At 41.6% G+C, this 22699-nt stretch overlaps 2 protein-coding genes across 12 annotated transcripts in view; both read right to left on the minus strand.

Annotated features, from left to right (window-relative positions):
• The window catches only part of LOC110524334 (AP-3 complex subunit delta-1), a 43419-nt gene extending 31999 nt beyond the window's left edge, over positions 1-11420 (minus strand). For all 9 annotated transcript variants that reach the window (XM_036978085.1, XM_021603882.2, XM_021603878.2 and 6 more), the window contains exons 1-12: positions 11008-11420; positions 5272-5367; positions 4919-4999; positions 4731-4811; positions 4480-4587; positions 4266-4395; positions 3890-4029; positions 3706-3779; positions 3525-3574; positions 3105-3154; positions 2682-2730; positions 1305-1450 (exon numbers count right to left, since the gene is read on the minus strand). In XM_036978085.1, the coding sequence (XP_036833980.1) occupies positions 1305-1450; positions 2682-2730; positions 3105-3154; positions 3525-3574; positions 3706-3779; positions 3890-4029; positions 4266-4395; positions 4480-4587; positions 4731-4811; positions 4919-4999; positions 5272-5367; positions 11008-11103 (1101 nt within the window). In that variant the 5' untranslated portion in view covers positions 11104-11420. The remainder of the gene's footprint in view (positions 1-1304; positions 1451-2681; positions 2731-3104; positions 3155-3524; positions 3575-3705; positions 3780-3889; positions 4030-4265; positions 4396-4479; positions 4588-4730; positions 4812-4918; positions 5000-5271; positions 5368-11007) is intronic.
• A 656-nt stretch (positions 11421-12076) lies between these two features.
• LOC110524335 (hepatoma-derived growth factor-related protein 2) lies at positions 12077-19743 on the minus strand. 3 transcript variants are annotated; one of them, XM_036978086.1, is made up of 16 exons: positions 19081-19743; positions 18274-18350; positions 16768-16906; positions 16342-16509; positions 16109-16228; positions 15942-16019; positions 15634-15814; positions 15464-15548; positions 15082-15355; positions 14860-14996; positions 14685-14752; positions 14457-14527; positions 14198-14329; positions 13191-13347; positions 12864-12984; positions 12077-12632 (listed from the first exon to the last, which is right to left on the minus strand). In XM_036978086.1, the coding sequence occupies exons 1-16, from the start codon at positions 19150-19152 to the stop codon at positions 12545-12547; spliced, it is 1968 nt and encodes a 655-aa protein (XP_036833981.1). In that variant the 5' UTR covers positions 19153-19743; the 3' UTR covers positions 12077-12544. The 3 variants fall into 3 exon arrangements, with proteins under 3 accessions (XP_036833981.1, XP_021459561.2, XP_021459562.2); XM_021603886.2 differs by having other exon boundaries at positions 12077-12700; positions 19081-19740; XM_021603887.2 differs by having other exon boundaries at positions 12077-12700; positions 14198-14299; positions 19081-19737.
• Between the last annotated feature and the right edge of the window lie 2956 nt (positions 19744-22699).

The raw sequence follows: 22699 nt of genomic DNA on the forward strand, positions 1-22699 counted from the left end.
AACAGACAATGCCAGGAACATTGTGAATGCTTTACAATACGAATGGCATTTAAAAATGTAATTAATTTAACCTTGACCCCAAAACCACAATACGTCCCGAACTGTGGGTTTGGTGAACTGTTAACTGCTAACTCTAGCAGGCTTGAAACTGCACGTGCACGTCACACGCCAAACTCCACACATTGGAACAATGCTGAAACATCAATCTATGGGCGAGTCAGTGCCACTTTTACATTGTTGACTAAATCAACATGAAAGAAAATCCATCTTGCAAATTCAGCAGGCTACGATGTGAAAGAAGCTTTTAGAAGTTCTGTCTTGCTTTTATTACGTATAGTGAATGCCATCTTTCACAGCACCTTCTTACCCACTCCTATCAATACAATTATTTTAGAACATCAGTTTTACTCTGCGTTTACTTTCAAATACATCCAGTCATTACTAAATATGTAATGTGGTATTTATTTATTTTAAAATCTGTCTCTTCCCCAAATAAAGGGCATGATGACGCAACATTTGCGAGGGGGGGGGGGATTTGATTTCACTGGTCCTCAACTCACAGCTCAGACTTCACTCAGGATAAATGGAGTTAGCCTTCGCCGGCGCAGGTTAGTTCTGAAGCATTTGTTGCCATATAAATTCACCTGGCTAAAAGGTGAGTCAATTTCATGTTAGCGGTTATCCCAAGTTGAACTCAGAGTTGTCCAAAGTTACCTCCTCAAACCAGGTAGGTAGTATACCCCCCTGGAGTCATTAGGCTATCAACAGAATCAGGTAGGTTCTTGAGCTAAAGACATTTCCCCATGAGTAGATCGAAAAATGTTGTATTGTCCGGATAGGTGCAGTGAAATCTGTTGTTTTACATGGTCAGCCTTAATAGGTGGAGCAAATTAGGGCTAAGTGCTTTGCTCAAGGGCACCGACAGATTTTTTCAACTTGTCAGCTCAGGTATTCAAACCAGCAACCTTCTCAGTTACTGGCCCATCACTCTAACCGCTAGGCTAGGTATAGGTGTGGTGAAGACATGGGGTTAGGGTAAGTGTGTTTTCAATGACCATGTGCTATGACAGGTAGCCTAGTGATTATTGCATTGGGCCAGTAACCGGAAGGTTTATGACAGGGTAAACATTTGTCGTTCTGCCCCTGAGCAAGGCAGTTCCCCGGGCGCCGAAGACGTGGATGTCAATTCAGGCCCCCCGCACCTCTCTGATTCAGAGGGGTTGGGTTAAATGCGGAAGACACATTTCAGTTGAATACATTCAGTTGGACAACTGACTAGGTATCCCCCTTTCCCTTATCCGCACCATGCCGTAGAGCAGGTCAAGAGCCCTCAGGCGGATGGACTCGTCCTTGTCATCCAGACACTGCAAGATGAGGTCCTTGTGGGACTGGACAGACTTGGGATGAGTCTTCAGTATCTTGGACATGGCCAGCAGGCCCAGGTACTTCACTATGAACAAAGACAACACACTCAGTGGCCAGGGCACTATACACTGGGCCTTCTACTCTACTTCCCTATGCACTAGACTAGAGGTTGTGCACTATGGAGACTGTACTACGAGCCATACAGCATGCCTTAACACTCCGCAGTAGACATTATCTTATGGCTATAGCCTACCTCCCTGTCTTAGAGCACAAGAGGTCTATTGGTCACCCAAAATATCTTGAACAATCTAAGTCTCTTTGGCTGTCTTCACTATCCCCTCTCAGCCGCTGAAACCTCACTGATTACATTACTGTAGGCCCTATTCTAAATGCCTCTCTTGCATAATATGACTGTCTACACAGTATAGTATACAAAATGTGCTGTCTGACTGACTACCTGATATTTTCACATACATTAAAACAAAGGAAAATACAAAGAAACACAAAACGATGGAGAACACATACACGAGACAACATATACACATGGACGTTTCGTTTTTTGACACCAACTTGAGTCCTAGGTATATGTAGCCATTATGCAATAATCCAATAATATTTTTGTGTTGTTGCTGAATCAGGCATACTATAACAACCAATTATTATCTGGGCTGTTGATATCTCAGGCGCAGATAGCTGCATATCAGGTTTATGTGTGAATGTGACCTTGAGGTGAAGTGATGTTGTGCAGATACAGGTTTGGTTTCATCAGAGCAGGTCAGGAGAAGCCCTGTAAACACTATGATGTTTGAGACTAAAGTGGTGTCAAATGTGAGCAAGGGGGGGTTAGAGCCTGTTTATGTTATGAGCCTACCTAGCGAAACAGTCGAGAACTCAAATGAAAAACAAGACATAGCTGCCAACGTATATATCTGATCTACACACAACCTACTAAGGGGCCCGGATAACTCGAATCACCAGCTGCATCAACATAATGATCGTAGATGGTTTAACTTACTGTTAGACGTAACCTGTTAGAACAATGAGTGACTTATCAAACATACTGAAAGTTTTAAAATTAATAGCCTGATGAAGTGGAGATGTATAAATGGATGAAGACAAAACCCTACCTTTTGATACAGTCACAACTGCAACTATGTGCAGTGAAATGTAAAACAGCCCCCTGTGTGGGACCATGATCAAAATGTCGAGTTATCCAGAGTTTGGGATCTAGGTTGTTGGAAGCTAGATGGGTGGCTACTCAGAAACACACAGACAATGAGAGAATGACACACTGCAGGCATTGACAGAGGGCTCACAGTTCTGGTCCGAGTCTTCAATCAGGATTCGCAGTTTCTGGACACAGAGCTAAGGATAGAGAGAAGGGAGGAAGAGAAGGGAAGGGAAAGTGCCATTACAATCAATTCAGGTCCAGTGTTAGCAATATAATTTGGGCACCGCAACTGTTTTGGGGAAAAAGTGACCGTATATCCCAGCTGATGTCTTTGTACATTAAATACATGTATCTAGACATGTTAGGAGCTATAAAATCACACATTTTATTCAGTTGCACTAGCCTGTTTGATCTGTTGTTGTTCATCTTTTGAAAAAGACTTGTGTATGGTAAAAACAAAGAATTAAAAAGATTCATGGTTTAAACAATCAACATCATCAAATTGGAGTGGAAAGAGTTAACATCATCAGCTACAAGAGAAAGTGTGGGCATGACGGCTGAAACTTACCTGAATACTAGCACTGTGATTTGGCATCCCGGAGGACAGGGAAATCAACACTGCAACAGAGGACAACGACAATCAGATCCTGCTGTGACAACAACTCCACAAACTTGTCAAAAACAACTTATCACGAGCTGCAATCTTAAAAGCACAGTGATGTTTTTCACTTCACATAAAACAAACCGCATAGTCAACACAACCTCCTCATTGGCACATCACAGGCACAAAAAAAACAACTGACCACATTGAAGATTATAGACATAGCATAGAGAATATTGTGTTTTTATTATGACTGTTTATGAGCCAGAAATAACTGAAGATGTGGGCAAGCCCAGTTAACACGCAAGCTTCACAAAGAGGGATGCCTACACCCGGCACACAGACTAAAATGTACCTACAAAAAGAAGTGAGAAGACGAATACTGACCTGCTATTACAGTGTTGACACATTCATATAGAAGTGACATAGCCGAGGTACTGTGAGAGAGGAAGAAGGGGTAAGAAAAGGAGTAGGGATAGACAGAAGGTCATTATTTTCATCAGACAACATTTTGTTATGAGGATTGAACAAAACACCTATTGGTTGGATCTCTGTGTGTGTGTTTTACCTGTGGATGAGGTTTGTTAGGGGCTCAATCAGCTTCTTCCCCAAGCGAGGCTCCAGGGGTGTGAGGGCACCAAACTGAAACACAACACAAACACACTAATGGCGCAACACCTCTCCATGTTGTGATACTTGGCAATAATTTGTTACTGACACACATTCATTCCCACAGCTCCCTGTTCACTCACCAGCTTGATGATCTTGATGAGGACCCAATTGTTGGTGGAGGAGGTCATGAGCTTGAAGAAGAGTGGGGCAAGAGACAGGTAGTTCTTGGGGTTTCTCCTGGCCAGCTCACAGATGACATTAACAGCCGCTGACTGGACCCCTACAGGACAGAGGCATCACACAGGGAGTGTTGAGATGAGATCGACATAAATCCATGCTGAAGGACATTATGATACGAATGAGGTGAAATGCATTCAAATCATTTGAAAAAGCTTCCACCAGTTAAGACACAAAATTCCTTAGTTATTGCATAATTTACGATTCAAGGTGATAAAAAAAAACCTGTCTGGCCCCAACCAACAGAGAAGTAGGTAGGTACTAGGTGGTCTCTCTCACCAGGGTCAGGGTCTTCCAGTTTCTCCTTCAGCCTGGGGAAAGCAGGGCGCAGAGACTCTGGGTACTTCAGGAACACCTTGTACATGATAAGTACGGCCTTCTTCCTGATGTACGGCTTTGTGTGGGACATCTGCAGCACAAGCAGAGATAGGTCAGAGAAGCATGAAACAGACAAAATGTGTAAAAAGAACTTGAAGCTGAGAATGTGACTCACAAGAGTCATGATGTCATTGGCCAGGTCCCGAGCCAGGTCAGGGGTCACGAAGCAGGAGAGGCCAGTGAGAGCCACGCCAGTGTCGTACTGGTTAGGACTGCTCAGATCCTGAGAGAAAAAAAATTATGAAAAAGAGAGAGAAAGCAAAAGATGAGAAAGAAATAGGAGAGGGAAGGTAATAGCAGGTTTCAGAGCTGGTCTTTAATCAGAGACCTGCAGGCCAAAAGTCAGGGGAAAATAGCAACACTGACCTTTCGGATCTGATTGGTTGTCAGCATGATGACATCAGTGCTCTCATGAAAGCACTGGGAGGCAGCCAGGTAACCAATTCTCTGGAGGAAAAAGCACATGTTAAACCTCTGACCTAAGGCAAATTAAATCTTGAGTAGAACATTCTCAAATACCAACATTATAGAAGCACATTATTTCACTTTTTCACCTTGTATGTGAATTTTGAGGAACTCATGACTTCCACGATGTTGAATGCAGCCCAGCTGACATCATAGCCCAGCATCTGTAACTGTTAACACACCAGGGGAGAGGACATTGAACATCCACTATGCTGTCCCTGTGGACAGTGAGAGCTAAATGCATTATCAAAAAGAGCTTTTCCTGAGTACGGCAGTATTCAAAGTACATGCTATCAAGTGAAAAAGTATGCAGAGTAGGCCAAGGATATATAGCTAGTGTTTTTTCTTGCGCATCTCTGTGCTGTTCACTGGGAGGGAAGTTTCAGTGAGGGCAATTTCAGTGACGGCAGTTTTAGCGAGGGGTGCTGGTCTGTGGTCTTACGTAGGTGAGTTTGCACACAGCATTGGCCTTGACAGCAATGTTGTCCTGCTTGAGCTCCTGCTTGATCTCATCAATGCAGGTAGAGATGTACTTAGCCTGAGAAGAGACAGAGGAACATCAGACAGAGCAATGACAACCTCCACATGATACTTTACTTTCCTCTCCTGGGGCCTGTTGCACAAAAGTAGAATTAAGACATCCGGGATAAATGACTCAGCTGAGCTCAATGAAGCCAAAACATGTGCGTCCAGGCTTAATTGGTTGCACAAAGACCAAGCCAGGATGAGCAGACACGGATTCATTAAGCCAGGTGAAACCAATCCTGGATAGGTGCGCGCTCACGGCTCACTCAAATAGACCCCGCCACAGATCACAGATTAACTGATTTACCATGGCAACTAGAGCCGCGTACTTTTCCCCGTCGGAAGCACAAATCCTCATGGAGGCATACGAGGAGGTAAAAGATATAATTAAGAAGAAAGGCAACACCGCCAATGTGATAAAGCAAAGAGAAAAAGCGTGGCAAAGTATTGCAGACCGCCTGAATGCGTAAGTAGTGCACAATTACACACTCACCGCTCCGCTGAAACATCACAATTACAATTCAAATATTTAATTCACATCTCCAAAAATGCAGTTGTACTGTAATTATGAAACGGTTAAATTTTTTATTGAAATGCACTGCAGATATGAGTGAAATTGTGTAAAGTAACTCCATCACACTGTATAAAGCTATGATACATTTTTTGATATTTTTACTGAAAACAAGACAAAAATACCAAGTAATTACCATTAAATGTGTGTGTGTGTGTGTGTGTGTGTGTGTGTGTGTGTGTGTGTGTGTGTGTGTGTGTGTGTGTGTGTGTATTAAACATGAACGGGCCAAAACGGACATGGCAGCAGGTCAAAATCAAATACAAGAACATTCTGCAGAATGGTATGGTCCCTGACTAATATTTAACAAAGCACAAGCATATATTGTGGGGCCTTCACCAGCCATGGACTGGGACAATCCGGCAATCTTCCCTGATGACGACAGTGGTCGGCTGCTGAGGGACCAATATGTGTTGAATTATTTTAGTTAGTATGTGTGCTTTCAATTTTGGTTAAATATGTCCTGCGGTGGCAGAGGAATTTGGGTTTTTTTGGGTTCGTTTTTTGACGAATTTGGCCTCTTATGATGTTTGTGCGGTATACTGTGTGTAATACAAGGCTGCAGGGAGGCTACTGCATCCATTCATTTGTCTGTTCAGTTGATGTGTATGGATTTGTCCTGCATTTATTTTAGTGTGCAGACATGCAGGGTGTGTTATATACAGACCTTTGAATGTGTATGTATCATTTTGTATAATATGCTTGGATTCTGTGCTTTCCATCTTGTAGAGTCACTGTGACTTCAGTTTCGAAAGGAGCTGATGGTTTACCTGCTTTGTTTTGTCCTTATTCAATTAAGGAACATAATGTTACACATTGTGTTTTTATATTCATATGGAATGTGTATTTGTTTATATGATAGAGTACTAGGGCCACACTGAAGAAAAAGGATAAAGTCATAAATTTATGAGGCTGGTTCTTTCTGCAGAAAAGCTACATATTGTTCTTACAGTTTTGATACTTATGACAATGTGATACTTAATATTCTGGCACATCAGCATGTCTTTGTTTATGAAACCATACTGAAGTACAATTTCACGAAATGCCCCACACCTGTCATTTTAACAACTGTCCTCCTTTAAAACAACTGGTTACAATATTATGACTTGTGTTTTTTTCCCCTCTGTGGCCCTAATATTCTATCATTTTATATATAGCCTTATAGTCTATGGGAAACTGTAAATTATCTAATGATAGCAACATCTAAAAATCTTTTTTTATCCAAAATCATTGAAATGAATGATCACAAACGTTTAAATAATAACAGTGGGTCTAGTTATATGTGATAACAATGTATAGTGAGCAGTGAAATAACTATTGGTTTCCATTTGTGGTGACTGCTGACTGACATTAGGGATGAGATTAAATAGATCCTGGAATTTAGCCTGGTCTGGAGCAGGCTAGCTCCACAGAATAAATCTCCATGGTAATTTATACCATAACATATCCTCCTGCCCCCTATCCATCTTTAGTGCAACCGGATTACGGATCAATTGAGCCAGGATCACCAAGATATCCTGGCTTAATCCCTTATCCTAGTTTTGTGCAACAGGCCCCTGGTTGACCTCTGTGAAACAGTTTACAAATAGTCTAAGGGGAGAAGTCCTAAGGTCATTTGAAATGTCTTTAATTTTATACATCTATAAAATAAAGGATAATCAAACAGAGCTTCTGATCAGAAATGTTTTAGGCTTGTTAGGGTTTTTCAGTCTACGGTTGAATGAGTTTTATTCTGAACTTGGAATTAAAGAATAAGTAGTGAGTAAACAGAGACTGTTTAGCATGGTTAGACTTTCTGATAGAGCAGAGTAAAACATTGGTGGAACAGAACCTTGGAACACACACACAGAGAGCTCTATAATACAAGTGTGCTGGTCATGTGTCTGCAGTCATGAGACAGTGACAGGGGGAAGAGGGAGGGTGGCTTGTACTCTAGGCTGCAGAGCATGGACACACAGGACCATGCTCTGAAATCACCAGAGTGCTCTCCTATCACATTCTGACTCAACGACCGATTCAGATCCTATTGAATTAATTGGAATAGCTGTTCTACAGCCAAGGCCTACATTGTGCTAGCACAGCAGGTTCTCCAGGAGGTACAGGGAGAGACCTTCTCAGACACAGTTATTCTTCCAGGGACAGGATATATATATATATATATATATATATATATATATATATATATATATATATATATATATATATATATATATACACACACACACACTTTTTTTTACTTTTATTTAACTAGGCAAGTCAGATAAGAACCATTTACAATGGCGGCCTACCCCGGCCAAACCCTAACGAATGCTGGGCCAATTGTGCGCCGCCCTATAGAACTTCCAATCACGGCCGGTTGTGATACAGCCTGGAATTGAACCAGGGTCTGTAGTGACGCCTCTAGAACTGAGATGCAGTGCCTTAGACCGCTGCGCCACTCAGGAGCCCACAACATCCCTGTTAGTGTTACATATTATTGTCTTTTACAATTTAATATCAGTTGCATTGTGTGCCTTAACACCTTTTTAGATTAGCTTCCCTTTTAAATGAGGGTGTGACTAAGTAGAATAGGTTTGGCTGTATTATATCCCTACATGCATAAAGCAAATAGAGTCCAGGTCTGGAGAGAACACACACAAGGCATTAATATTTCAGTGAGCTGTCCACAGTTGGCTGGGTATCCAACACCTTAACTTAGTAAGCATGGTTAAGTTACACAAAAGGGACCACATTAGGACCTGAATCAAAAGATCATGGTTTAGTACAGTGGTCAAAGATATCATGCTTTGTCGGTCTGGCTAAGCAATGAAAAAGCACATAACAAAACATTTACTTTCTTTTGCCAGATAACTGACTGGGCAAATTATTCTTCAGTGGCCACCATGTGTGGAATCCAGCAGCAGCTATCCATTTTTTAAAATTGTATTTAACTAGTCAGGATTATATATATATATATATATATTACACTTTTTTACTTTTATTTAACTAGGCAAGTCAGTTAAGAACAAATTCTTATTTACAATGACGGCCTACCAAAAGTAAAAAGGCCCCCTGAGGGGATGGGGGCTGGAATTAAATATACAAATAAATTTAATAAAAATATAGGACAAAACACATCACAACGAGAGACAACACTACATAAAGAGAAACCTAAGACAACATAGCATGGCAGCAACACAACAACATGGTAGCAACAACATGGCAGCAGCCCAACATGGTAGCAGCACAAAACAGGGTACAAACATTGTTGGGCACAGACAACAGCACAAAGGGAAAGGTAGAGACAACAATACATCACACTAAGCAGCCACAACTGTCAGTAAGTGTCCATGATTGAGTCTTTAAATGAAGAGATGGAGATAAAACTGTCTAGTTTGAGTGTTTGTTGCAGCTCGTTCCAGTCGCTAGCTGCAGCGAACTGAAAAGAGGAGCAATCAAGGCGTGTATAAAAATAAACCAAGACTTAAAATGGTAGAACAGGTCAACTCACAATGTTACACCTAGGCCTAAATCCCATTCCCAATTCAACATTGGTCCAGCTCACTCTTCTGCAATAAGAGACTCCCTATGTCCTAGCTACTGAATTGCATCTTTTTTGGAATGGTAGCAATACATCAAGCCTAACAGCATAATAGTCTCCACTAAGTGACATCATTTCCCAAAAACTTAAAATCGGTTTTAAAACTAAGGAATTAATTCTGGAGCAACTTCCACCTCCAAATCTCATTCAAACAGTGCCCTCTATTGGACAGACTATAGACCAACCCACTGTCACCCTCTGTGATGATGCTGATTCTTTGATGATCTAATTTGCAGAACACAGCATCATCCTGAAAACACTGGTGTGACACCCATGAAGACAGAAGCATTTCCTACCATAAAAGCTGTCATATCACAGGGAACTTTAATCAACCGTTATGAGGCTGTTCCCTGTTATGGCAATACTTAATATTCATTTTTTACACACCACATTGGATGTCCTCTGATGTTGCTAACGCAGTACACAGAGCTAGTATAGTCTACAGCCATATCAATAAAGCATGATTATGAAATCTACAATTTGCATAAACCTAGCATCCGGTAATCTGCACTCTTTAGGAGTGTCACGTCACCTATTTCCCACAACTGTACAAACCAAATGAATTAAAATGGTGGCGAAAGTGTAGTAGTTTGGATAAATGGACCTCTGTTTTTCCAGTCAGAAGAGTTGTGGATGAAGCATCCTTTCGTCTACCTATGCAACGTTGTCACTGACTGACGCTGTAGAGCGAGGCCTACAAAATCGTCTAGACTTCGTTTGCATGTCAATGTTTTCATTAATCCAATAGGAGATGAATATACACAAAGTGAACTCACTTTTTTCCTAGCTACTGTCAATTAGCGAATAATAGAAAAATAGTGCTGAAGGAAAATTATTACGCGCACCATCCTGATCACATCAGCTGAGGTGAATAAATGTAGCTAACGTTACTGCCAGTTAGCCTCTTAGTTGTCACTTGCTAGCTAATTAGCTTCACCTGAAAGCAGTTGCCATGAGTAGTAAAAGGGTAGCGTTCCACAACTGGTAACAAGTAGTATTTCGTGCAAGACCCATAATATTTGACGCGTCCCGTGTGGCTCAGTTAGCAGAATATAGCGCTTGCAACGCCAGGGTTGTGGGTTCGTGTCCCACAGAGGACCAGTACGAAACAAAAAAAAGTGTTCTCTGAATAATACCAATCTGCTAAATGAATAGCTAGCTATGTAAAGTGGCGATGAAAACTGCTAATGTTAGCTTGCTAGCCAAATTACGATTATCGAGCAATGGCACATTGACAGTTACCGAGTTAACTAATGCAACCACGGAGTTGATATTAGGTTGCCTACTCAGTCCTGATTAACTTCATGACAAGACTCCTTACTTATTTAGCTATTTGGATAGCATACCGGGTAGACAGCTAGCATAAGGTTGGAATGGCTATCAAATAGGTGAGCAATTGTAGCTGGCTAACCAGAATGTTTAGCAATGAGATATGTTAAACATCGACTTACTGACAGTGGTAATCAGACATTTCCGAAAACACAGCTAATCAATCGTTTTACCTCATCTTCCTTGTGATTCCTAATTCCACGTACTAAATCTTGAAGGTTTTTATCGAACATCCGATCGATGCTCCCTTTAACAATCTTCAAAGCCATGGCTGACTTTTTTCGCTTCTGTCCTCGGGGACAAAGCGCTTGGTAGAGGTCTTTTGGATGCTAGCCGGCCCGCTAGACAGTCTCTCATCCACCCGGATACCGTTTTTTGGGGATTCGTAATTGTTTACTAATCCCGGGCAGAGAAGGAAAAGCCAGATGGGGCGTACTATAACTGTGCAGACACACTGGCAGTGGATCCGTATAGGAAATGGCTGACAAAATGGCGTCTAACGTCAGCTGACTGTGTGTAATAATGTGGGCTTCTCATTATGATAATCAAATGCAATTAAAGATATGCTTAGTACTCGGCTTGCAATGTTAATGCATGATCATTTTCCAGTTGTAGTCTCTATTCATCACCATGTCCACAGTAGCTCTTTCTTTGCCACAGCCAAACCAATGAGCATTAACTGCATGAACATTTTCATGTAAAAGGTTGGCAATTACTCTATTTAACTTGCATAACTGTATAATCGGTTATTTGTAAACAATTTTACACCGCTGACCGCATGCATAGGTCCACATTATTCACTGCAATTCCTCTTCGCTAGATTGGTTACAAGGGTTGTAAATTACAACTTGTATGTATACATTTATTACACCCCAATCCAACTACATTTATGAGAATATGGGACTTCTTTGAAGCCTTCAATGACAGAAGTGTTCAGATTATGACCACAACGCTGAGATCTTGATTTAACTCAACTAAATATTTTACATAGCACTAAAAACACTTACATAGTATGTATGACAAACGTCAAATGGGCTCCAGCTACATGGGATCTGGACAACTTGGATCAAGATAATATCATTTAGTCTGTACACAATGTGTATTATCCCATTCATTAGGCTAATTCTTGAAAGCAGATGGTAGAGGGAAAAACCAGATGACAGTGAATAATTCCACAGCATTCAGTAAATCAAAAGCAGATGCAATATCAGAAAACAATTGTAAAAAAAAATAATAATAATTAAAAGCAGGTGGAACTTAATTGGAAAACATGTGATGTGGTTCCGTTCACTGGCTTAATATTTATATGATGCGACTGGATTAATAAGAACAGACCAGATAAAAAAATAAAAACTCACAAAAAGTACCAGACTCATACTTATCCACCATTAGCCTTTTCTAGGTTCTGTAGGCTTCAATATCATTCTCAAGCAAAGCCAACAGATGCCTTGACTAACGTGACAGTACAGTTACTTCAAAGCAGAACAAGACTCCTCTCCCCCTTCGATTTCCTGTTAGAAGTGCTAAAAATGGAATCTCTCATTATAAATACTGTATGAAAGACCAAAGTTAGAGTTAACGTGGCAGAAAAAAAAGCATGGTAGCTTGAGGGGGAGGAATTGGGGACGGGCCAAGGTGTCCTATAAAAATTGAAAAATACAATGGCGAACATCAAAGTGGTCTGCAGAGCGCCATGTATCTGGCACGAGACTAGTGAGCTTTCCTTTTAGCTGTGGTAAACAATTGTATTCCATTTTCTTCAGAGTTCTTCAGCTCTCCATCGCTGTCGGTTCTGTTTCTGTAGAGAGAGCGTGGTGTGTTTCATCAGTGTTCGTCTGCTGCTCAGCAGGACTATCAGGACTTCGCCTACCATGGAGAAGAGACAAGACTTCAGAACTAGAGCTACATATACCGTTGTGATGGTAGCAAAGTACCAATGAGTAGAGCAATATATTACCATGGATACTTTGAACAAATATTAGCAGAAATAAAGGAAGTACACAAAGGTGTGACATAGGAGGCCGTTTACCTGTTGGGGCTTGACGCCACATGCTCATCATTCACTTCCTGGACCGGTGACTTTGGGGTATCCTCCAGCTCAGTGCATTCCTTTTTCTGGACTTCTGATTCCCCATTCACAGGTGTTACATCTGATGACAAGTTATGCAAAATCAATTGATTGGCTACAAATGAAGGACCTTTAATTTCGTTGTTACACACATTGAAAAATAAAGTCTATGAATTAATGCCATAGTGAACTTCTCCTTTAAGAGGGGTAATAGCCATAGGAGGAAAAACAGAAAATGTAAATAAGTCCATCAGCAGTGATGGTAAAAGTTTTGGCTGAGAGAATTACCTGTGTTTGGTGTCTCCTTCCCATTCTCTTCCTGCTCCTTTCCCTCAGCTTTGTGTTTACTTGGCATTTCAGACTTGACCACAAACTGCCCCTTTAATTTGTTGTAGACCTGGCTGGCCTTTTCCATTACGTCACTGCTTGCTTTGTATCGACGGATCTATAGTAACACAAACATCAATCAGAACAACATCAGCGGAGTTCAAAGGGGCCAAAAACAGGGGATGAGATATACACAGAGGATCTACACTGAACAAAAATATAAACGCAACATGTAAAGTTTTGGTCCCATATTTCATGAGCTTAAATAAAAGATCCCAGAAAGATCTCAAATTTGCTTACATCCCTATTAGTCAGTATTTATTATTTAAAACAGATAACCCCTCCACCTGACAGGTGTGGGCATATCAAGAAGCTGATTAAACAGCATGATCATTAAACAGGTGCAACTTGTGCTGGGGACAATAAAAGGCCACTGAAATGTACAGTTGTCACACAACACCACAGTCCACCAGCGCTGTTGCCAGAAAATGTAATGTTAATTTCTCTACCATAAACCACCTTCAACATTGTTTTAGAAAATTTGGGAGTAAGTCCAACCGGCCTCAACCACAGACCACGTGTATGTTGTGATGTCAATGTTGTGAACAGAGTGCCGCATGGCGGCAGTGGGGTGATGGTATGGGCAGGCATAACCTATGGACAACGAACACAACTGCATTTTATCAATGGCAATTTGAATACAGAGATACCATGACGAGATGCTGATTGTGAGGCCCATTTATTTTTTTAAAAAGTGTCTGTGACCAACAGATGCATATCTGTATTCCCACATGATTAGGGTCAAATAATGGCCTAATAGATCTATTAAATCCATAGATTAGGGCCGTTCAATTTAATGATTTCCTTATAAGAACTGTAACTCAGTAAAATCTTTGAAATTGTTGCATTTATATTTTTGTTCAGTATGCAAGTTTAACTTTTATTAAGAGGTTCAGAGGGAAAGGCACCTTTTTAAGCGTGGCAATAACATCTGAGTTCTTCTGCAGGATGTGGCTGGTGACCGGCACAGCTTCCAGCTCCGCCAGGGCCTGTAGACAGCGCTCTATGTCCTGCAGAACAGACAACGCCATTGCAGTATTCTAGGTGCAAGGAACCCCTAATTGGTCAAATAAATAATGTGGTTCCTCATGCTGCTTGTAAAATCACAACTATGTGACAATAACTTTTCTGTTGACAATGAAGGGAGCCCCTTATATGGTTACTCACTGGGTTGTCCACTTTCAGTGCAAACTTGATGTCAGCGTGGAGCTTCTGCAACTTTTCGTCTGGAGTTGGCTCTGTGTACAGACACAAAAAGACAAGGAGTGAGGACACAAAAAGTTTATATTACATGGCACTGTATCTGACCAACCATTTGTCACAATTAGTTGTCCATATGCAGGGTTTCCAAATGGACACAGTGGATTGGTGGACAGAGTAACATTGAGCTCTGACCTTTTTTCTTCTCTGCTTTCCTCTCTGGAGGTCTCTCTGGTTTGCGTTTGGGCTTGTCAGGCTTGGACCTGAGGGAGAGAGCTCAGTGATCTGTGTGCATTTATATTTAATGAAGATAACATCTAATGAGATCTGTGCTCTGGTCTTTTGTCTTGTTCAGCCATGTGCAATTTACCTCACTCGGGGCCTCTCCTCTGACCGCTGGGTTCGCTTTTCCTTCACATCTTTCTCCTTTTTGCCTTTACCATGATCCCTCTCTTTCTTTGTTCTCCCTTTCTTCTGGTTGTCTGAACGCTTTGCAGATGCTTTCACCTGAATGGGGGAAAAATACAATGTTCAACAAATCTATTCTAAAACAAGCAAATGTCCCCTCTTTACAGTCTTCCAAGCTAGTTACCTCAGGTCCAGAGTCAGAGTCGGAGGGGGCGGGGATGGGGGGCGGTGGGGGTTTCTTGGACTTCTTCAGTGGGTGATCTACACCCTCATCTGAACTGTTTTCACCACTGCTCTTTCCCTTCTCCTTGTCCTTCTTTCTCTGCTCTTCTTCCTTCTCCCTCTCCCGATACTTGAGGATCTCCTCTGCCTGCTCCTTCTTCCGCCGTTCCTCCAGCTCTTTCCGACGCTCTTCATCTCTCTTTTTCCAGTCGCTGACTCGGTCCGGCTCACTGTCGCTGTAGTACAGGAGACCATTCATAATGTACTTATTTATTGACAAAAGTCATTTATAATGTATTAACGGAGAGCAAAACCAATGTGGAACAGACTAGAGCGTTGCTGACCTATCACTGTCAGAGGAAGATGCCGGTGCTCTGACCGGGGCAGCTTTGGGTTTCCGTCCACCCCGAGGCTTTGGTGGAGGCTTCTCTGAGTGGGACAAATGGCAGAGAAGAGGGTTATGCAGTGACAAATACAGTTCACTGTCTGGGATACCAGACATAATAGCCCTCACCTTTCTTGCGCGCTTGAGGAGCCTTCCGTTGAGGTGGCTGTGGCTCTGAGTCAGAGTCGGATTTGGAGCCAGACTGGGATTCTGATCCAGACAGAGCAGGCCGTGGCTTCTGATCCTCTGAATCACTGCCCCCTTTCTTCTTGTCTGACTGAGACCCAGAGTCGGAGTCCGACGACACCACCTACAGCATCCCAGAAAGAGAGAAAAGCATAATGAGAGAGCCAGTAATCACTGCGAAACCATAAACAGTGCTTTATCTATTCAGCTACCCAGGGCTGTTTGACACCCGAAGGGCATCCTTTCCTCACCTTCTTCCCTTTGCCACCTCCAGCCTTCTTCCCGGCGCCACCACGGCCTGCTGCTGCCTTCTTCTCTGGGGTGAAGTCCTACAGGGGAAAACAAACAAGACACCATCAAATTAACACCAAGTTATCATGCTAGTGTATAACATACTGTTTTGTATGTGTCAACTGACCTGGTCACTGTTCTTCCCAGAGTCTGAGTCAGAAGGGGATGGGTCTGGCTCCGAGGGTGAGCCACTCTCCTCTCCATCCCGGTCACTGGACGAACCCCGGGTCTTCTTCACAGGGGGCCGCTGAATGAGTGATAGAAAAGAGATGTAATATTATGACATGCACATCTAAGCAACAGCAGTTGTCTGGTTGGAATTAACATCCAAAAACACAGAAATTATAATTTCGTAGTCACCTTGGCAGCAGGGGCCTTCCTCTTCACCCCTCCTCGATCCTCACTTCCTGAGTCAGAATTTACTTCACTTCCTGAATATGCTTTCCTGGGCACCACTGCTTCCTCGTCATCCTCTGCCTCACTTCCTGCTGCACCGTCATTGGCTTCACTGTCAGACGAGCTGACAGGCTGGGGAGTGAATGAAGCGATAATGCCCCAACATTAGTGTTTGTTGATAGACACAGATGTGATAGAATGCTGACCAAACAGATAATACCACCAACAGGGAGCTGTATAGTATGGTAACTTTGGCAATGAGTCTCTGACCTAAACAGATCCTAAGTGTACAGAAAAAAAAAGAAACCAGGGATAACAGCACTCAGTTGTAGTTGGCCAGTATTACAGAAACAGTATCAAGTTGGACTTCTGAGGATATTATGTACTTACTGCAGGAGCACTGTATGAGGCGTGAGGGTTGTTCTGGATTTCACACAAGCCCTCATTGAAGCCCTTCCTTTTATTAGGTTTCCCATAGCGCTCGCTGTACTTGTCATATGCAAAAAGGTCCTTTGGTGCAAGGAATGCTCTGAAGAGAGAGCATGATTTGTTAAGACAATGCTATATACGAGAATGTAATTCTAAGTCACTGAATTAAAAGATGATACTTGACACAGCCACACTCCCTGCTTTCAGGGTAACTGACACACCAGGTTTCTGCATGATGTAAACGCCATGTACTGGTAATGAACTACAATACTGAGGGATCTTTTGCCACCTAGTGGTGGTTTAAGAATGGTTAATCTGCCATCTTGTAAAACAAGTGCTGTATGATCAAAATGAAAGACTGAAAAGGTTAAAATTAATTAAAGAAGATACAGTGCACCAACAAACAGGGAGGATACATCTCCACAGAAATATGAGTTATGATACTTAAACAACATACAACACATTAGGTAGCTGGGGACAACAAAAACAACTGGAATAGAAATGCAAATCAACAACATTCCTGTTTGCATCACTGTCTCAATATTTTTTTTAAACTGCTGATCCAATAAAGCAGTGGTTCTCAAAGTGGGGCGCTCAGACCCAAGATACTGCAGGAGGACCGTGGCCAGATCTCAAAATATATATTTTTATGAATATTACTAACAGATTAAACAAATGTTGGCCAAGGGATTCACGGAATAAGTGTAACACAATAAAATGTTATCAATCTACAATTGATGTTCTGAACTCTGGGCAACATGTGCATGGGAGGCTCACATGGATATTGGTATTCACAGTACTCCCCTAGTTATACATTTTTCAACTCAATACTTATTATATTAATTAAAATAAATACATGTCAAAAAAAAAAATGTTTTACATAATGCACTGTAATGTAAGCTTTCAAATAGCAAAGTTCTCTCTGCCTCATGGTAAAGCATGTATAAAAGCACAATATTAGCTTTAAAGCTACAACAAAAAAATCTCTGCCCCATGACAAAATGTGTAGAACTGCAGGATATTAACTTTAAAACGGCAAAATCTTCTCTCTGATGCCAAGAGATGGGCCTTTAATAAGTTCCTTCCCAGGGCTCCAGACTTGGTTAGTATGGCCATGCACTGCTAGACTGACGACTCACACTAAATTATTCTGTTGCTCTGTCGTTTGCTACATACTTACTTAATAGCGGAGAAGAAACTATAGTCTGTGGGGGTGGCGTAGCGTTTGGCAGGAGCAAGTGGTCTGGATAGCGGGGAAAATGCACTACCAAAGTCTTAGTACAACTCCTTGTATGCTATTTTATCTCACTCGAGCTTGTGTTCTAATTATGATGGGGTCCCTAATGAATTTGCGTTCACAAAAACCTTGAGAAGCCCTGCAATAAAAGGACCATAATGATGATGTAGTATACCAAGTCCATCCAAAGAAATTCCTGCTATTGTAAATCAATGAGACACAGCACTTACGTTTCATGGGTCCCAAAGAAGAAGATGGGGACTTTATTTGGAGGGGGTTTTACTGCTCCATCTGCTACATCCTCAATCTAGGAGAATGAGAACCACACAACCAAAAACACATTGTGAGAGATATCCAAATTAGGTACAGGAGAGAATATATTCACTGCTCTTTGTAGTCTGATCCTTAAGTCAGGTTGGGCAAGTGAGGAAAGGAAGGCTGGAAGTAATTAATTAATATTTTGGCCTTGTCTGGACCCCTCACTCCAGACAGACACCTTGATTGGTAGAATCTGTAGAATGTTCTAATCACTGCCAAAAAACCCCTGGGGGCAAGTGAACACGTCACATCAGTCATGCATTTCCAGAAAATAAAATGTGTTTACACTGTACCAAAAACTCACCTGGTTAGTTAACTATAGCTCGGATATTATTTTATAGGGCAGCAAGTCTAAAAAGTTGTAAATCAAGAAGGCTTCATCTTCAATCAATCAACACACACCAAAAGTAAAGTACAGGTACTGTAACTACTTAGCGATGCCTGGTTGGACAAAATACGTGCACAAAAGACAAACGAACGCCATTCACAAAGTAGTCTGGTTATACTTTTCCATAGATGGTCCCGCAAACATCTTGCAAACAGATTGCTAGGATTTAAAAAAAATTAATAATAACAAAACAGTTATATATAGTTCCAAGTACGAGGCAAGGCTAGCTGGCTATATAATATTAGCTATGTCAGTCACTGACAAGGATGCACAGCGAAACTCCAGCGTCCCCTTCGCCCACCCCCCTTCACACTGGCTGCTACTAACTTACCCTGGCTGGCCAGTGGGGGTACCCCTTCATTTTAGCGAAGACCAGGTCTCCGGGTTGGAAATTGTGCGGCATTGTCCTGCTCTTCTGTGCAGCCTTTACTTTCTTCTTTAGCGAACTCTGGGTGTCTTTATGTGTCGCTTCTTCACCGTTTTCAGGTCGACATGAAACCTGCAAAACGATTACGCTTGCTAGCTGGAAAGCTAGCTTCCCAAAGCGCGAGATGAGGCGGTTAGCTTCATAAGAATAGCTTCCGCTAACTTTGATTATCAGAGCGGAAATCCCGCCTACTGGCCACTATAATTGGTTTAATTTCTTTTCACTCCATTCTTCAAACCAATCATACTCTACAATGTGTACACTGGAAATTCGACATCGTTTTCCTAATTTGAATCTGACCACTAATTAGAAAATGCATAGTAACATCAAATCAAAAGCTTTGGCTCCGAAGTAAAACATTTATTTCATAAATATCTGTCTTCCACAACATATAACTTGTTGTTTGTGATTATTTTATGTTTTTTAGTATGAATGTTGTCTTGACAAACAGATAAAGAGAACAGGAAATCGACCGCAGTCACAGAGTAAAAATATGGGGGTGAAAGTAAGAGGGTACGTTCAGGTACCCCTTCTAGAATCATCCCCCCCCCCTTCACGTGAACGCGCACACACTCAATTCTTCATTCCTGCGACTTGATTGCCAGTTTAGATTTCTGCTCTTCACTCCGTTGTCATTTTAGCCTACATTTCACTGATCTTAGCAGCAGAAAGCATTTTTTATTTGTGTCCTTCAAGGCAGCTGTCAACGATCAGGTTAGGCTGCGTTTAATTTTTTTGTATGGTGGTTTGATCGCGGGGGAGGCACTAGTAATGTCTGCAGTTTTCGGTTTGGCTATTTGTTTCAAGTGTATTATTCTATAAATACATTTATTTGGCAAAATTCGTTATTTCTCCCATGTCTTATTCGACTAGTAGTTGTTCTGAAATGTGTATTACTTGCTTACATTTTACTCCCTCATGTATGTTTAATATAACACACATAGATTAATTATTAATTTCGGCTGCCTGTCCTTTGTTATATATAAAGTATTTGACTGATGTGTGCCACAGAAAGTATTTGACTCTAATGACAAAATTAAGGAAATTAGAAAGGGGGGATTTCTGCAAAGGCCATTTTCTTGCCTGCCGAAATCCCCCCTTTATATTTTCCTTCATTTTGTGGATTGAGTCAAATACCTTCTATGGCACACACTACTGGTCAACATGAGCTACCAAAATTATTATGAAGTGTGCCAGGCCATGCAGTCCCAAGATAGAAAGGGGAGGGGGGTCTCGGTAGGCAAGACAACCCCCCCCCCCCCCTTCTAATTTCCTTAATTTTAATTTTGTCACTAGAGTCAAATACTTTCTATAGAACAAACTTCACGAAAGTAATACTTAATGTATATGTGTTATATTAAACATAGAGGATGGAGTAACATGTATGCAAGCAATAAACATTTCAGAACAACTACTAGTTGTATAAGACATGGGAGAAATTGCGAATTTTGGAAAAGAGATGTATTTATAGACTAATACACTTGAAACAAATAGCCAAACCCAAAACTGCAGACATTACTAGTGCCTCCCCCGCGATCAAACCGGTATAAAAAAATTAATGAAACGCAGCCTAACGTGATCATTGACAGCTGCCTTGATAGACACAAATAAAAAAATGCTTTCTGCTACTAAGATCAGTGAAATGTAGGCTAAACTGAACATCAGAAAACTCAACTAGCAATCAAGTCGCAGCAATGAAGAATTGCGTGTGTGCGCGTTCACGTGATGGGGTAATTCTGTCAGGGAGATTTGCAGCACAACAGCTGTTCGGCTCCGTAAAACATGAGCCTATCACAATAGCCTAATTAAAACAAAATGTCAAGGAAACTGTAGGCAATTAAACTATTTACAAAAAATATTTCCGCAGATCAGAGGCATGAAAAATGAACGAATAGACTTGAAAACGGGTGGTATAACCTAGGCTCCAAAATGCGATATGGTTCGACGAGAACACTGACATTTTGACAAGGCAGAGATGAGTGGCTGGACCAGTGATGCCAATTTAGCAATTTTGTTGCTAGATTTAGCAACTTTCCAGACTACCCTGCAACTTTTTTTTCAAACAGCACCTAGCAACAAATTTAGCTACTTTTAAAAATGTATTTGAAACTTTTAGCAACTCTTGAAAAGTGATTCAAACGCTAAAAATGCACACATTTTCCCTCTAAATGACACAAAAAACTATTTTCTCTGTCACACACTCAGTCTCAACACACGTGCCTGACTGCAAAAGTGCATTGTGAGTGATGTCAGCAGCAGGCATTCAGCTCGTGCACAGGCAGCAGCAGGTCAGCAGCAATTTCAGTAAATTGCAAATCATTCTTGGATGACTGCAGCGTTTGACGAGATAAACCCAATGAATATAGTTGGTTACGAATGGTTGATCTTGAACAGAACTTACAACATGTCTCAATCAAAATTGTACAACCAGAAGTACAGAAAATAGTGGGAGTCTGTACCTGAAATGAAAGGGTCGCTGAAGCCAGTAATTGGGGATGATTGTCGGGCATACTGTGCATACTGCAAATCAGATATGCTTGCAAAAATGTATGCCTTCAAAAAACATTGTGCTACAGCAAAGCATATAAATAAATCAAAACCGTACAACTCCACAACGCAGTCTACATTACCACAGTTTAAGAAAGTGGATAACTGCAAAAGTGCAGAAGCTACTATGGCAATGGCCATTGCGGAGCATTGTTCGCTGCTAGCATGCGACCATTTAGGTATGGCTTGCAATGCTGCCTTTTCAGAATCCGTGGCAGCAACAAACTTCCAAATGCACCGCACAAAGTAATTCTAGATTTAATTTTAGATTGGAGATGCTTAATGTGAGTCTGGAGGGAGAGTTTACAGTCTAGCCAGACACCTAGGTATTTGTAGTTGTTCACATATTCTAAGTCAGAACCGTCCAGAGTAGTGATGCTAGACGGGCGGGCGGGTGCTGAAGAGCATGCATTTAGTTTTACTTGCATTTAAGAGCAGTTGGAAGCCACAGAAGGAGTGTTGTATGGCATTGAAGCTCATCTGGAGGTTTGTTAACACAGTGTTCAAAGAAGGGCCAGAAGTATACAGAATGGTGTCGTCTGCGTAGAGGTGAATCAGAGAATCACCAGCAGCAAGAGAGACATCATTGATGTATACAGAGAAAAGAGTCCGCCCGAGAATTTAACCCTGTGGCACCCCCATAGAGACTGCCAGAGGTCCGGACAAGAGAGGCCCTCCTATTTGACACACTGAACTCTATCTGAGAAGTAGTTGGTGAACCAGGTGAGGCAGTCATTTGAGAAACCAAGGCTGTTGAGTCTGCCGATAAGAATGCTGTGATTGACAGTCAAAAGTCTTGGCCAGGTCGATGAAGACGGCAGTACAGTATTGTCTTTTATCGATGGCGGTTATGATATCGTTTAGGACCTTGAGCGTGGCTGAGGTGCACCCATCAAATCAAATCAAAATCAAATCAAATGTATTTATATAGCCCTTCGTACATCAGCTGATATCTCAAAGTGCTGTACAGAAACCC

Source organism: Oncorhynchus mykiss, chromosome 5 (genome assembly GCF_013265735.2).
Source record: "Oncorhynchus mykiss isolate Arlee chromosome 5, USDA_OmykA_1.1, whole genome shotgun sequence".
Taxonomy (NCBI): Eukaryota; Metazoa; Chordata; class Actinopteri; order Salmoniformes; family Salmonidae; genus Oncorhynchus; species Oncorhynchus mykiss.